At 43.6% G+C, this 14,828-nt stretch overlaps 1 protein-coding gene across 2 annotated transcripts in view; it reads left to right on the top strand.

Moving 5' to 3' along the window:
* The window catches only part of notch3 (notch receptor 3), a 224,764-nt gene that overhangs the window by 151,270 nt on the left and 58,666 nt on the right, over positions 1–14,828 (top strand). For both annotated transcript variants that reach the window (XM_063035973.1, XM_063035972.1), the window contains exons 11-15: positions 2,436–2,669; positions 4,152–4,262; positions 6,183–6,375; positions 7,019–7,164; positions 8,709–8,822. In XM_063035973.1, coding sequence (XP_062892043.1) covers positions 2,436–2,669; positions 4,152–4,262; positions 6,183–6,375; positions 7,019–7,164; positions 8,709–8,822 — 798 coding nt within the window. The remainder of the gene's footprint in view (positions 1–2,435; positions 2,670–4,151; positions 4,263–6,182; positions 6,376–7,018; positions 7,165–8,708; positions 8,823–14,828) is intronic.

The raw sequence follows: 14,828 nt of genomic DNA, 5'->3' as shown, positions 1-14,828 counted from the left end.
TCCAACGAGCCCACACCACTCAATTACACCTCGGTCACCAGTTATCCTGCAAACCAGGATGTGCTTTTGGAATGTGGGAGGAAACTGTGGGAGAACGTACAAACTCCCCACAGAGGGCAGCAGGAATTGCCTGATCACTGGCTTTGTCATGGTGTGCCGCTAACTGCTACACTCCCGTGCCTCTCCTGATGGACATCTGACTTCAGTGAGAGCGTTTACTGGCAGCTGGCTTCTTCTGGGAACAGGGAAATTTCCATGCGCCTTCTCCTTCCCTCCCACCCCTGACAAGTTGCAATAATCAGGGGCTAGGTGGAACCAAGCAGAGCTGGGAGAATGGGACAGACTCTCTCACTCAGAATCGGTATCAGAGTGGCAGGCGGCCACTCTCCCTGCTCTCCATTACCGCTCTTGCTGTGACCCTTTCTCACACACTACTGTTGGTTAGTTACAACTCATGAACAGTTTTACTCCCCACCCCACCAAGAATGGGAGTCATAACCTTGCTGCCCACTCACTGCCCAGTCTCAGAGAAGGTACAGAGGCTGTGATCTGAGCTTAACCAAGCAGTGTGAGTGAAAGTGAGAGAACTTGGGCTGGAGTGTGGAGAGGAATAGAGGGAGAATATTAAACTACAAAAAGTTTATCGTTGGTCATTTTATTTTGCGATATTTGAACTCTAGTTGTTTTTTTTTACACATTTAATCCTTTTCTATGGCAGTCAATCCTTATTCCCTTGTTTATTCAATCAAAAATTATTCACATCTGTAACTGCCCTTTGAACTGGAGAAACAGAACCTACCGGTGAGTCTGAATTCACCAGCAAGTCATTCCGGGTAAGGATGACGGATAATGATAAACTGCATGGATTTAAAATAATTTTTTATTACTGAAGCTACCAAGGATTGCTTGAGAGATTGCATTTTAACTTCCCTAACTATCATCTTAATTATTCACCTTAACTATGATGCCAGCGTACCAGGTTACTAAGATCCGAATCAGAATTGGGTTTTACATCACTGGCATATGTCGTGAAATTTGTTGTTTTGCAGCAGCAGTACAGTGCAATGCATAATAAAAAGTACTATAAATTACAACAAGGAGATACGTATAAAAATTAAATAAGTTGTGCAGAAAGACAGCAAAAAAGTAAAAAGTAGTGAGGTAACGTACGTGGGTTCATTGTCCATTCAGAAGTCTGATGGTGGACGGGAAGAAGCTGAAGTGTGTGCCTTCGGGCTCCTGTACCTCCTTCCTGATGGTAACAATGAGAAGAGGGCGTGAGTGATGGGTGATGCGGGTCCTTAACGATAGATGCCTTTTCTGGGGCATGTCTTCGATGCTGGAGAGGCTGGTGTCCATGACGGAGCTGGTCGAGATTGACACTTCCTGCAGCTTTTCCCGATCCTGCGCAGTGGCCCCTCCGCTCTGCGGGGACCGGAAGTCGGAGCAGTTGTTAGTCATGCAACCCCGCAAGTTTATCGTAGTTGATCCTTATTTACACTCCTTCCTGGTCCCTGCTGAGGTTTATTTTCACATCCAAGAATCTGTTTCATCTCATTGATAGAGCCTCCAGAGCCATCGATGGTGAATAATTCGAAAAGTTTGTAGTCTTCCCAGCAAGGAGACATTATTGTAGCTCCCCTAGACTGCCCATCTGGAGGTTAAAGAATAAGAATTATCCTTATTTACCCAATGTACATTGAAACGCAGTGAAATTTGTCATTTGTGCCAACAACATACACAGTCCAAGGACGTGCTGGCTCGTCATGCTTCTGGCACTAACATGGCGTCCAGCATCTCACAAATCCTAACTCCTACGCCTTTTGAATATGGGAGGAAACCAGAGGGTCCAGAGGAAGCATACGTGGTCACGGGCAGAATGTTCAAACACTTCACAGAGAGCGTGGGGGGATTGAACCTCACTCTCTGGCACTGTGAAGCTGCCCACCCGAGAGGGATAAGAGAGGAACACCCTCTCAGAATCTGAATCTGAATCAGTTTCAGGGGATGAAGTTGAGACGGTGACCAGATCTCGGGATTACCGCAAGATGTGCCGAGCATTCACTTTGTAGTGTTGTCTGCACTTCTCATAGCAGTTACTGACAGCTGGGGGTGGCATTTCATACCTTACACTATTCCCAAGCTTTGTTTGAAAGGCCCAGCAAGCCCCAAGCTCTGCTCAGTAATATATCATCAACAGGGTAATGCTGCCTTCCTGAAGAACGTAGGAAAAGGAACAACTTACAAACACCACACAGCATTGAAAGGTGTCCCTATGGCAGCTTACCAGATGTGCTACTCCCCAAGTATGAGGATGTGGGCAACTTCCAATGCACTCTATCCTGTGGTATGAATCAAATCTTCCACAGACTCTTTCTGCTCCATTCTTCCGAACTTAACTTGTGTTCCCCCCCCCCCCCACCACCCCACTGCAGGATTTGAGGGGAAAGTGTGCGAGAGGAACACAGATGACTGCAATCCGGACCCGTGCCACCATGGCACCTGCAGCGATGGCATCGCCAGCTTCACGTGCCAGTGTGAGCCAGGCTACACGGGCTACCGCTGTGAGAACCAGATCAATGAGTGCCACAGCAACCCGTGCCAGAATTCGGGGAAGTGCATGGACCTGGTGAACAAGTACACTTGCCACTGCCTGCCGGGAACGTCAGGTAAAATTAGCTGATTGCTCTTGTTGTCACCGCCCTTAAACGGAGATTTTAGATGCGCCTAGCTTGTAAAGGTTTCAGGTCATCTCCAGATAAACCATAATAAATATCCAGGGGGATGGAGTTTCAAAGTTCAAAGTAAATCTATCATCGAAGTACATGCACTCAGAAGCCACATTATCAGGTACATGTGTACACCTGCTCATTATTGCAAGTATCTAATCAGCCAATCATGTGGCAGCAACTCAATGCAAAAAAGCATGCAGACGTGGTCAGGAGGTTCGATTGTTGTTCAGGCCAAACATCAGAATTGGGGGAAGAAATGTGATCTAAGTGACTTTGACCATGGAATGATTGTTGGTGCCAGATGGGGTGGTTTGAGTATCTCAGAAACTGCTGATCTCCTGGGACTTCCATGCACAACAGTCTCCAGAGTTTACAGAGAATGGTACAAAAAGCAAAAATAATACCATCCAGTGAGTGGCGGTTCTGTGGGTGAAAACACTTTGTTAACGAGAGAGGTCAGAGAAGAATGGCCAGACTGGTTCAAGCTGTCGGGAAGGCAACAATAACTCAAATATTCCCACTTTAACAGTGGTGTGCAGAACAGCATCTCTGAACGCACAACACATCGGACCTTGAAGCGGATAGGCCACAGGAAGTACTTAATAAAGTGGCCACTGCATGTATATGACACCATATACTACTTTGAAATTCATTTTCTTACAGGCATTTACAGAAAAATAAACAAATACTATATAATTTATGAAAACTAATACATACAGACTGGCAAGCAACCAATATACAAAAGAAAACAAATTGTTCAAATATAAAAAATATATAAATAGTAAATAAATAATACTGAGAACATGAGTTGTAAAGACCTTGAAAGTCGGTCATAGTTGTGGAGTCAGTTCATAGTTGTGGTGAATGAAGTTATCCATGCTGATTCAAGGACCTGATGGTTGTTGGTAATAACTGATCCTGAACCTGGTGGTGTGGGACCTGAGGCTCTTGTACCTCCTGATCATTGTTGGGTGATAATTGTCCCTGAACCTGGTGGTGTGGCAGCAAAGGCTCCTGTACCTCCTGATGGTTGTTGGGTAATAACGGTTGCTGAACCTGCCGGTAAGGGACCAAAGGCTCCTGCACTTTCTGACTCTCCAGATGCTAGAAATCTTGAGCAAGATTCTAGAACGCAGGTCAGGCAGCATAAACCTCCTTTGTACAAATGTGTCCTGATGAAGCGTCTTGGGCCAAAAGATTGACTGCTTATTTCACTTCATAGATTTGCCTGACATGCTGTGTTCCTCCAGCATTGTGTGTGTGTGTGTGTGTGATGTGGAGGAGTGTAGTTACGACTTTCTCCCCTTTGGAAATTTCAATTTTACCTGGGAAACCAGCACAGAGTGTCAGTGACTAAGTGACTCCCCCAGTGCATGTTGGGATTGGTTTCGCTTGACTAATTTGTACTGTTATCTGCAGGTGTCAACTGTGAGATCAACCATGATGACTGCGCCAGCCAACCCTGCGATTACGGGATCTGCCACGATGGGATTAACCGCTACGACTGCATTTGCAAACCAGGCTTCACAGGTGTGTACCTCAGGCTCACCAGCTCATTCGCTCTCTGGTCTGTACAGTGAATGGGGTTTAGTAAAACTGTGAGATGGGACAGAGGCAGCTTGTGCAGTGATCCCTACAATACTGATGGATGGGTGAATTTAAGAGCAGGGAGGTTATGCTGCAACTACAAAGGGTCCTAGAGAGGTCACAACTGGAGGACTGGGTGCTGCTCTGGTCTCCTTATTTGTGGAAAGACCTATTGGCTTTGGAAGGTGGTGCAGAGGAGGTTCATCGGGCTGATTCCAGAGATTATGATACTACTAATAATAATATTTATTGGGTTTTATCAGCCTGTACTGAGAAAACAATAAGAATACATTAATAATCCGTTGGGGGAAGGGTCCTCTGTCCCCCATCAGGTGTGTCCACAGGTGGCGGATTGGGAAATGCTCTGTAGGTATGCAGGGCAGGTGGGTGCAGAGCAGAACAGAAACAACCTCAGGCACGGCCGTATCCAGATTGCGCGGTGCTCTGGTCTGTGTCTGCCCTCCGTGCCTGTCCTTTCCCAAAGAAGTGTCAAACACTAGGCTCAGAGTTGGAGACTCTACCCAGAGACAAAGGGGTTCCTTGTGGCAATACAGGACCAGGTGGTTAATAGAGAAAAAAAAAAATCAAAATATACATAATAAAAGACCAACAATTTCAAAACGATAAATGCAGAAAATGTCAAGAGAAACCACAAACAATCCAACACGATACAGAATCCTGCAGCAGTTTAACACGATCTGATTACATACACAAGCACAATAAAGTGGCAAATATCATTCACCAAAGCTATGCTTTAAAATGCAAACTCATAAAAAACACCGTACCTCACTATAAATCCGAGCCTGATCTAGTTTTAGAGTCAGAATCCAACAAACTATATTAACACCAATCCATTATTACGGATAGATAATCCATAATATCCACCCGGAATTAATATTACAGGATAAACAAGCAAGAACAATTTACTTCATAGATATAGCCATTCCAAACACATTAACATACAGAAATCAATAAGTGAAAAACATCAGAAAGGAGGAAATTGATAGACTATGGAACATGAACAGGGTATACATTGTCCCAATGGTAATATCTATAGCTGGTATCACCCTAAGTCACTACACAATAGCATTAAACAATTAGGTCTACACAGCAATCTCCCAAAGGCCACAATACTGAACACCACTAAAATAGTCCGAAAGTTCCTAGCAATTGAGAAATGAGTGTGCTTGGCTATGCCTGTACCTCAGGTTTTACCAGCTTGAGCTGAGAAAAAGTAAAAATATGATAATAATAATAACTTTTTATACAGCACTTCGCACACGAACAATGCTTTACAATGGGACGAAGTGCAAACATAAAAATAAAAGACAAAATGATGTTAGTTAAAAGCAAGGTTAAATAAATAGGATTGGAGATGAGGATTGGAGATGAGGTTTGATCAGAAATGAGGGGTTTAGTCGAAAAGGAGGGATTGAGTCGCCTGGCCCTATACTCACTGGAATTCAGAAGAATGAGAAGAAATCTTATAGAAACATATAAAATTATGAAAGGGCAGGAGAGTTGTTTCAACTGCTAAATGAGACAAGAGCAAGGGGGCATGTCTCCAAGATTCAGGGAATAGATTTAGGACGGAGATGAAGAGCAACTGTGAATCTGTGGAATTCTTTGCCCAGGGAAGCTACTTCATAAAGATACTTACGACACAGGTCAATTTTTACATAGCAGGGGATTTAAGGTTTATGGGGGAGCGGCGGGTGGTTGGAGGTGAGTCCACAGCCAGATCAGCGATGATTTATTGAGCAGATTGACCAGGTCAGATGGCCGAATCCTGCTCCTGTTTCACATGTTCTTACGGTGCTGCTCTCTAACCTTGTAAAAAAAAATGTCCCTCCCTTCATCCAGGGCCACAGTGCAAACTTAAAATCGATGAGTGCGCTTCAAGTCCGTGCCAGAATGGTGGCACGTGCATTGACGGTGAGGACAGCTTCTCCTGCCTTTGCCCGGAGGGTTACCACGATCCCCTGTGTTACTCTGAGGTGGATGAGTGTAGCAGCGGTCCCTGCATACATGGATCCTGCCACGATGATGTTAACGGGTAAGACAGCGGGGGGACCCGGACCCTTCCTCCCGTTCCTCAGTCAGGAAGCACTGACTGGCCTGAGAGCCTGCCCCTCCCTCGGAGGCACAGTGTCCTTCCCTGGAGAAGTGAAGGAGTTGAGCCTCCGGTCAGGAATCCCATGGGATTGGGTTAAACCGTGGGAGTGGAGTGGAAGGCCAGCGTTCCATCAACCCCATCAGCTTCCTGATAAATGAGTTGGGCTGAAGTTGCTCAGTAAGGACACCCTTTCATTCAGTTCTTACAGTCTCCCTGACAGGGATCATGGATCACTGATCAGGGGAAAGATTTCTCTGTCTCCTTCCCTTCAGCTTTTTAGAGCAAGTCTGATTCTTGCGCTCACCCACTAAATGGAGCAAGTCGTTCATTCAGCCGTTTCCAGTGGGGAACCATAGCTTTCTTTACAACTCCTTCCCTCCCCTCGCTCATTTTCTCCTCTTTATCATTTATTTTTGCCCATCCCTTTGGTCTGTACCCCTTTTTTCTCAGTGTCCTATACCTCCCTGCAATTCACCCCATTTGTTCCCCCCCCGACCCTGGAACCCCTTCGTCTCACTATACTCCTGAATGTGTTCCGATTCATTGTTCTTTAACCGAATTAATTGCAACAACTCATGTCCAGGTACAAGTGTGATTGTGAGGCGGGATGGACTGGAATGAACTGCGACATCGGCAAGGATGAATGTAATTCCAACCCCTGCCAGAACGGAGGGACCTGTTCTGACCTGGTGAACGGTTACCTTTGCAAATGCAAAGAAGGCTTTCGAGGTGCGTAGAGAGAGATTTGTATGACCTTACCCCAGCCGTCATTTTGTATTATAGGCCCCTGTAATATTCATGTCACACAGGACAATGGTAATAAATATGATTCTTGTAAGAAACAAGGGTGTAAGTTGTCCATCTTGCCCTTCCTGCCATTGGTTGAGAGCATGGCTGATCATTTACCTTGGTTTCATCTTCCTGCACAGTCCTTATATGTAATAATTCCCTGAAATCCCAGAAGCCGACTGATGCTCACTTTGAATCAAGTCACTGCCCCAGCCTCCACATCTCTGCGACTGAGAATTCTGAAGAATTGGCATCGTTTGTGTGCTGACGTTTGTGGTCTCAGGTCTTCCCCTTAACTCAAGGGCCATGACCCTTAGTCCGAGATTCTTGAGTCAAGGGGAGGCTTTATCACCACATCCACCTTTCACCCCTGTAAGTGCTTTGTATGCTTGAGTTCACATCTCATCTTTTTGCACTCTAGTTTACCCACCTAATTCTAATCAATATGCCACAGACGGCTGTGTAGGCCAACTCACTGGGTATACCTAGGGCGGAGGTTAACAGGTTACTGATTAATCAGGGCATCAAAGGTTACAGGGAAAAGCCAGGAGAATGGGGTTGAGAGGGATAATAAATCAGCCATGATGCAACGGCAGAGCAGACTCAATGGGCCATGTAACCTAATTTCTGCTCCTATGTCTATTCATATAGAATCCATAAAATTCTACACATTTTATACGTATATTTTAAGGCAGAGATTGATAGGTTCTTGATTGGAAATGCCATCAAAGGTTACGGGGAAAAGGCCAGGAAATAGGGTTGAGGAGGAGGAAAAAAAGGATCAACTATGATTAAATGGCAGAGCAGACTTGATGGGCCAAATGGCCTAAATTCTGCTCCTATGTCTTATGGTCTAGAGAATTTATAAATATACTGTAGATATAGAATTATTTCTATAGAAATAATATAGTAGGTACTAGAGATAATACACTTTATAGATAACATGCTTTATAAATATTTAGAATTCTGCACCTTTTTAAATGGACGATATATTTTTTTCATTTATAATGTGTGTAGAGTTCTCTCGTAATCTGCTTTCACTGTAAATATACCACAGATAAAGTGTATATGAATGAAATATGTTTAGAGTAATTGGATATTTAATGCAGAATGCAAACCCGGTGGGCAGTGGGGCCCATTTTCATACTGGATGTTGCAATGATCCAAAAATTCCCTTTCGAAGTTGCATTTGAACTGTGTCCCATCAAGTTGAGCTTAGCAGTTCGTAATAACTCCCAGCACAAAGAAAAGTCTCCATGTAACTGCCTTTTAAATAAAGGTCACAGTTTTTATCGCTGAATATTGTATGTGCCGCCCCCTCAGCACATTGACACAAATGACACATCTGGTGTATAGATTAATAGTTTTGGAGAGTGATGCTCTCAGTACTAAACTTCAGCGCTCCAATCCTGTAGGTAGCCTGCCTGCCTAACAAACTGCGGACCATGTAAACAATGCAATTTAAATTTTGTTTCTTTACGCAGGCCAGCACTGCCAACTCAACATCAATGATTGTGCCTCAAACCCGTGCTTAAACAAAGCCATCTGTGTGGATGGAATTGCAAGTTACTCTTGTCAGTGTGAACTCCCTTATACAGGTAAGGGTCCAAACTTGGCACCTTGCCAGTTAATCCTGGCAACTGCTTTGGGCTGGGCTTTATCTGCAGGTTATTTGCATATCTTTGCTGTTTATTGATAAATGTTTTCATCTGTAAGCAGCCCAGAGATGGAAATGACCTGCAGGTAGACACAGTGCTGTACATGTTAACACGCTAATGGTTTGCTTACATATACACCCTGTTAATTAGTAATGTGAGTTGCCCATCCACCTGTGGCCTGGAACGCTTTCAGAGTAGCCTGGGCAGCCGAGATTTCCATCAAGAAAACAACTTCTCGAGTAAAGGGGAATTCCATCTGTAAGTGGTGTGGACAAGAATTTGCATGTGTTTTATTTACCCTCTCCAAGTTTGAATAATTGTCACAGGATCACAGAAAGGCTGCAACATGGAACGAGGCCATTCAGCTGGTCAGACTTGTACTGATTTTGAAGAGTGAATGAGAGAGTCGCACTCCCCATAGCCTATACATTTTCCCCCCCAATTTTCTGACTGACAATGCAACCAGATCGACTACTCATCCCCTGAAGTATGTTCTAAAGGCTCACCACATGGTCATTTTATTTTGCTTCTCTTCACAATTATCTCCCATTTTATGTCCTCTTGACAAAGGTTACAGGGAGAACGGGGTTGAGGGGGTTAATAAACCAGCCGTGATCAGATGGTGGAGCACACTCAATGCACTGTGCCTCATGGTCTTCTTATTGGTGATGAGGACAATTGCTCCGGATCGACTCTGGAAAGGTGCTTCCTGATTTTAAATACCGCACAAGGGTATGATTAAGCTCGAGAGGGCACAGAAAGGATGCTGTCAGCATTGGAGGGCTTGAGTTACAAGAAGAGACAGGATAGGCTGGAAATGTTTTAGCTGGAACGAAGGATGCTGAGGGGTTATAAACTCATGATGGGTATACTGGAATTGGTCTATTACTGTCACGTTTACCAAGGTACGGTGAAAAACTTGGCTTGCATAATGCTCACACAGATCAAATCAGAGCTCGAAGTTTTCGGATGACTCGGAGTCGGACCATGGTCGGGTATGGCAGGGAGAGTTTCTCTTCCTTCCCCTGTCTGTGTGAGATTTGAGAGACTTTGAACTTTTACTGTGCTCATGGACTTCTTCATCAAGTTATGGTATTGTTGCACCGTTGTAACTATATGTTATAATTATGTGGTTTTGTTAGTTTTTTTTAGTTTTGGTCTGTCCTGTGTTTTGTGATATCACACCGGAGGAAATATTGTATCATTTCTTAATGCATGCATTACTAAATGACAGTAAAAGAGGACTGCGTGTCTTCATAATCTGTCATTACACAGTACATTGGGGTAGTGTAAGGTAAAACAATAAGAGAATGCAGAACAAAATGTTACAGCTGCAGAGATATTGCAATGCAGGTAGACAATAAGGTGATGACGAGGCAGACTTTTCCTCAGGGTCGAGCCCTAAAGAGGTAAGGGGAAGGATTTGAAGGGGATCTGAGATGCAGATTTCTCACAGAAGAAGCTGGCAGCTAAATAGAAAGAGCAGCAGGTACAATTACAATGTTCAAAAAAACATTTGGACAAGTTCATGGATTTGTCATCTAAGGGGGGGGGAATTGAGTAGTTGAAGCCTCTTTGGGTTCAGAAGTTTGAAAAGTGGCCTCACTCCAAATAAACAAAATTCTCAGAGGGCTCAAGGAGAAAACTATGGGGAGGATGTTTTCTAAGTGAAGTATTTAGAACAAGGGTCTCAGCTGCAAAATAAAGGGTAGGCATTAACTGTGAAATAAGGAGATCTTACTTTACTCAAGGGCTGTTGACTCTTTGGAATTCTCTACTCCGGAGGACAGTGTATTCAGTCACTGAGTACACTCAGCACTAAGGGCAGTAGATTTCTATTTATTCAGAGATCTGGAGAATACAGGAAAAGGCAAGAAAATGGTGTTGAGCTAGAAGCTGACCTGAGGGACTCTTTCTTTGGTTGCACTCTTGGTCTTACAATGCTTATAAAATACTTTGGAATTTAACTTAATCTTTTCCATTTATGAGATATCGTGCGCCTCTTTGCACTGCTAATTTGTAGATCATTGGTATCTCTTCTGGGGAAGGTATGACCTGTACAGAAGAGGCAGGTTACACCTGAACCCGAGGGGGTCCAACATCCTTGCGGGCAGGTTTGCTTGACTTGTTCCTGCGGGTTTAAGCTAATTTGGCAGGGGGATGGGAACTGGAGTGATAGTGCTGGTTTACAAACAGAGGCAGAGTGTAGTGAGACTCCTAACAAGGAGAGGCTGATGATAGGGCAGAACTGCAGACAACGCGATGAGTTGCAATGTAAAAAGGGGACAAAATCAAAAAGGGTGATGAATACCGGACTGAAGGTGTTATATTTGAGTGTGCGCGGTATACAAACTAAGGTAGATAAACTTATAGCACAGTTACAGGTTGGCATGTATGATGTTGTAGGCATCACTGAATCATGGCTAAAAGAAGATTATAGCTGGGCGCTTAATGTCCAAAGATACACATTGCATTGAAAGGATAGACAGGAAGGCAGGGGGGACAGTATTGCTCTGTTGGTAAAAAATGAAATCAACTCATTAGAAAGAGGTGGTGACATAGGGTTGGAAGGTGTTGAATCATTGTGGATAGAACTAAGGAATTGCAAGGGTAAAAAGACTCTGATGGGAGTTATATGTAGACCCGCAAACAGTAGTAAGGATGTGGTCTACAAATTACAATGGGAGATAGAAAATGTATGCCAATAGGGCAATGTTACCATAGTCATGGGGGATATCAATATGCAGGTAGATTGGGAAAATCAGGTTAGTGTTGGATTGCAAGTGGGGGAATTTCTAGAATGCCTGTAAAATCGCTTTTTACAGCAGCTCATAGCTGAGCCCACTAGGCTATCAGCTATTCTGGATTGGGTGTTGTGCAATGAACTGGCTGCCACTGGGAGCTGAACATCCAAAGATATACAGTGTGTATCCTGTGAAAAATGAGGGAAGTGCAAGACAGATATATTCTAAATAAGTAGAAATTTTCAAATGGAAGAAGGACACTATCATGGCTGACAAGTGAAATCAGAGCCAAAGTAAAAGCAAAAGAGAGTGCATACAAGGAAGCCAAAGCTAGTGGCAAGATCGAGGATTGGGAAGCTTTTAAACAGGTGCAGACGGAAACTAAGGAGGTCATTAGGAAGAAAAAGATGAATTATGAAAGGAAGCTGGCAATTAATATCAAAGAAGGTACTAAAAGCTTTTTAAGTATATAAAGGGTAAAAGAGAGTTGAGGATAGATATGACCAATAGAAAATGACACTGGAGATATTGTAATGAGAGACACAGAGATGGCAGAGGAACTGAATGCGTATTTTGCATCAGTCTTCACAATGGAAAACATTTGCCATATACCGGACATTCAAAAGTATCAAGGAAGTGAGGTATGTGCAGTGAAAATTACAACTGAGAAGCTGCTCAGGAAGCTTAATGGTCTGAGGGTGGATAAATCTCCTGGACCTGATGGAATACACCCTCGGGTTCTGAAGAAAGCTGGAGAGATTGCAATGGCATTATCAATGATCTTTGCCAGAATCTATAGATTCCTGATCGTACCGGATGATTGGAAATTTGCAAATGTTACTCCACTATTTAAGGAGGATGGGAGGCAGTAGAAAGGAAACTATAGACCTGTTAGACTGACATCAGTGGTTGGGAAGGTGTTGGAATCAATTGTTAAGGATGAGATTACGGCGTACCTGGAGGCACGTGACAAGATAGGCCAAAGCCAGCATGGTTTCCTGAAAGGAAAATTCTGCCTGACTAATCTACTTCAATTTTTTGACGAAATTACAAGTAGGATAGACAAAGGAGATGCAGTAGATGTGGTGTACTTGGATTTTCAGAAGGCCTTTGACAAGGTGCTGCATATGAAGCTGCTTAGCAAGATAAGATCCATGGAATTACAGGGAAGTTACTAGCACGGGTGGAGTATTGGTTGATCGGCAGAAAACAGAGAGTGGGAATAAAGGGATCCTATTCTGGTTGGCTGCCAGTTACCAGTGGAGTTCCACAGGGGTTGGTGTTGGGATCGCTGCTTTTTATGATGTATGCCAATGATTTGGACTATGGGATTAATGGATTTGTGGCTAAGTTTGCCAATGTTACAAAGATAGGTGGAGGAGCGGATAGTGTTGAGGAAACAGAGAGCCTGCAGAGAGACTTGGATAGTTTAGGGGAATGAGCAAAGAAGTGGCAAGTGAAATACAATGTTGGAAAGTGTATGGTCATGCACTTTGGTGGAGGAAATAAACAGGCAGACTATTATTTAGATGGGGAAAGAATTCAAAATGCAGAGATGCAGAGGGACTTGGGAGTCCTTGTGCAGGATACCCTAAAGGTTAACCTCCATGTTGAGTCAGTGGTGAAGAAGGTGAATGCAATGTTGGCATTCATTTCTAGAGGTATAGAATATAAGAGCAGGGATGTAATGTTGGGGCTCTACAAGGCACTCGTGAGACAACACTTGGAGTATTGTGTGCAGTTTTGGGCTCCTTATTTTTGAAAGGGTATACTGACATTGGGGAGGGTTCAGAGAAGATTCACGAGAATGAGTCCAGGAATGAAAGGGTTACCGTATGAGGAACGTCTGGCAGCTCTTGGGCTGTATTCCCCGGAGTTCAGAAAAATGAGGGGGGATCTCATAGAAACATTTCAAATGTTAAAAGGCCTGAACAGATTAGATATAGCAAAGTTATTTCCCATGGTAGGGGAGTCTAGGACTAGAGGGCACGACTTCAGTATTGAAGGACGTTCATTTAGAACTGAGATGCGGAGAAATTACTTTAGTCAGAGGGTGGTAAATCTGTGGAATTTGTTACCATGAGTGGCTGTGGAGGCCAAGTCATTGGGCGTATTTAAGGCCGAGATAGATAGGTTCTTGATGAGCCAGGGCATCAAAGGGTATGGGGAGAAGGCAGGGGAGTGAGGATGACTGGAAGAATTGGATCAGCCCATGACTGAATGGCGGGGCAGACTTGATGGGTTGAATGACCTACTTCTGCTCCTATATCTTATGGTCTTAAAACTGGAATAGATCAGAGAGCTTAAGGTAAAAGAACCCTTAGGAGAAAGTGATCATTATATGATCGAATTCACTCAAAAAATTGAGAAAGACATCCAAAGTCAGATGTATCTGTATTACAATGGAGTAAAGGGAATTACAGAGGCATGAGAGATAAGCGTTGGCAAGAATTTATTGGAAAAGAACTCCGGCATGGATGACAGCAGAGCCATAATGGCTGGAGTTTCTGGAAGCAATTTGGAAGGCACAGGATATATACATCCCAAAGAGGAGGAAGTATTCTGAAGGAAAGGTGACACAACTGTGGCTGTGCAAGAGAAGTCAAAGCAAACGTAAAAGCCAAAGAGAGGACATATAATAGAACAGAAATTAGTGGGATTTGGAAGCTTTTAAAAAACGAGCAGAAGGCAACTAAAAAAAGTCATTAAGGTAAAGATGGAATATGAAAGTAAGCTAGCCAGTAATATTAAAGAGGATACCAAAAGTTTCTCCAGATACATAACGTGTAAAAGAAAGGTGGGAGTGGATATCAGACCGCTGGAAAATGATGCTGGAGAGGTAAAGGGGGACAACGAAATGACAGACGACTGAATTAGTATTTTGCATCAGTCTCCACTGCAGAAGACGCTAACAGTATGATGGAAGTTCCAGGTGTCAGGGGTCATGAAGTGTGTGAAGTTACCATTACTAGGGAGAAGGTTCTTGGGAAATTGAAAGGTCTGAAGGTAGATAAGTCACCTAGACCAGATGGTATACGCTTCAGGGTTCTGACAGAGGTGGCTGAAGAGGTTGTGGAGGCATTGGTATTTATCTTTCAAGAATCACTAGATTCTGAAATGGATCTGGAAGACTGGAAAATTGCAAATGTCACTCCACTCTTCAAGAAGAAGAAGAGTGGGAGAAGAATGGAAATTATAGTCG

Source organism: Mobula hypostoma, chromosome 29 (assembly GCF_963921235.1).
Source record: "Mobula hypostoma chromosome 29, sMobHyp1.1, whole genome shotgun sequence".
In the NCBI taxonomy this organism is placed as follows: Eukaryota; Metazoa; Chordata; class Chondrichthyes; order Myliobatiformes; family Myliobatidae; genus Mobula; species Mobula hypostoma.
Note: the sequence above shows the minus strand (reverse complement) of the source record. Positions and strands in the feature narration are given on the sequence as shown.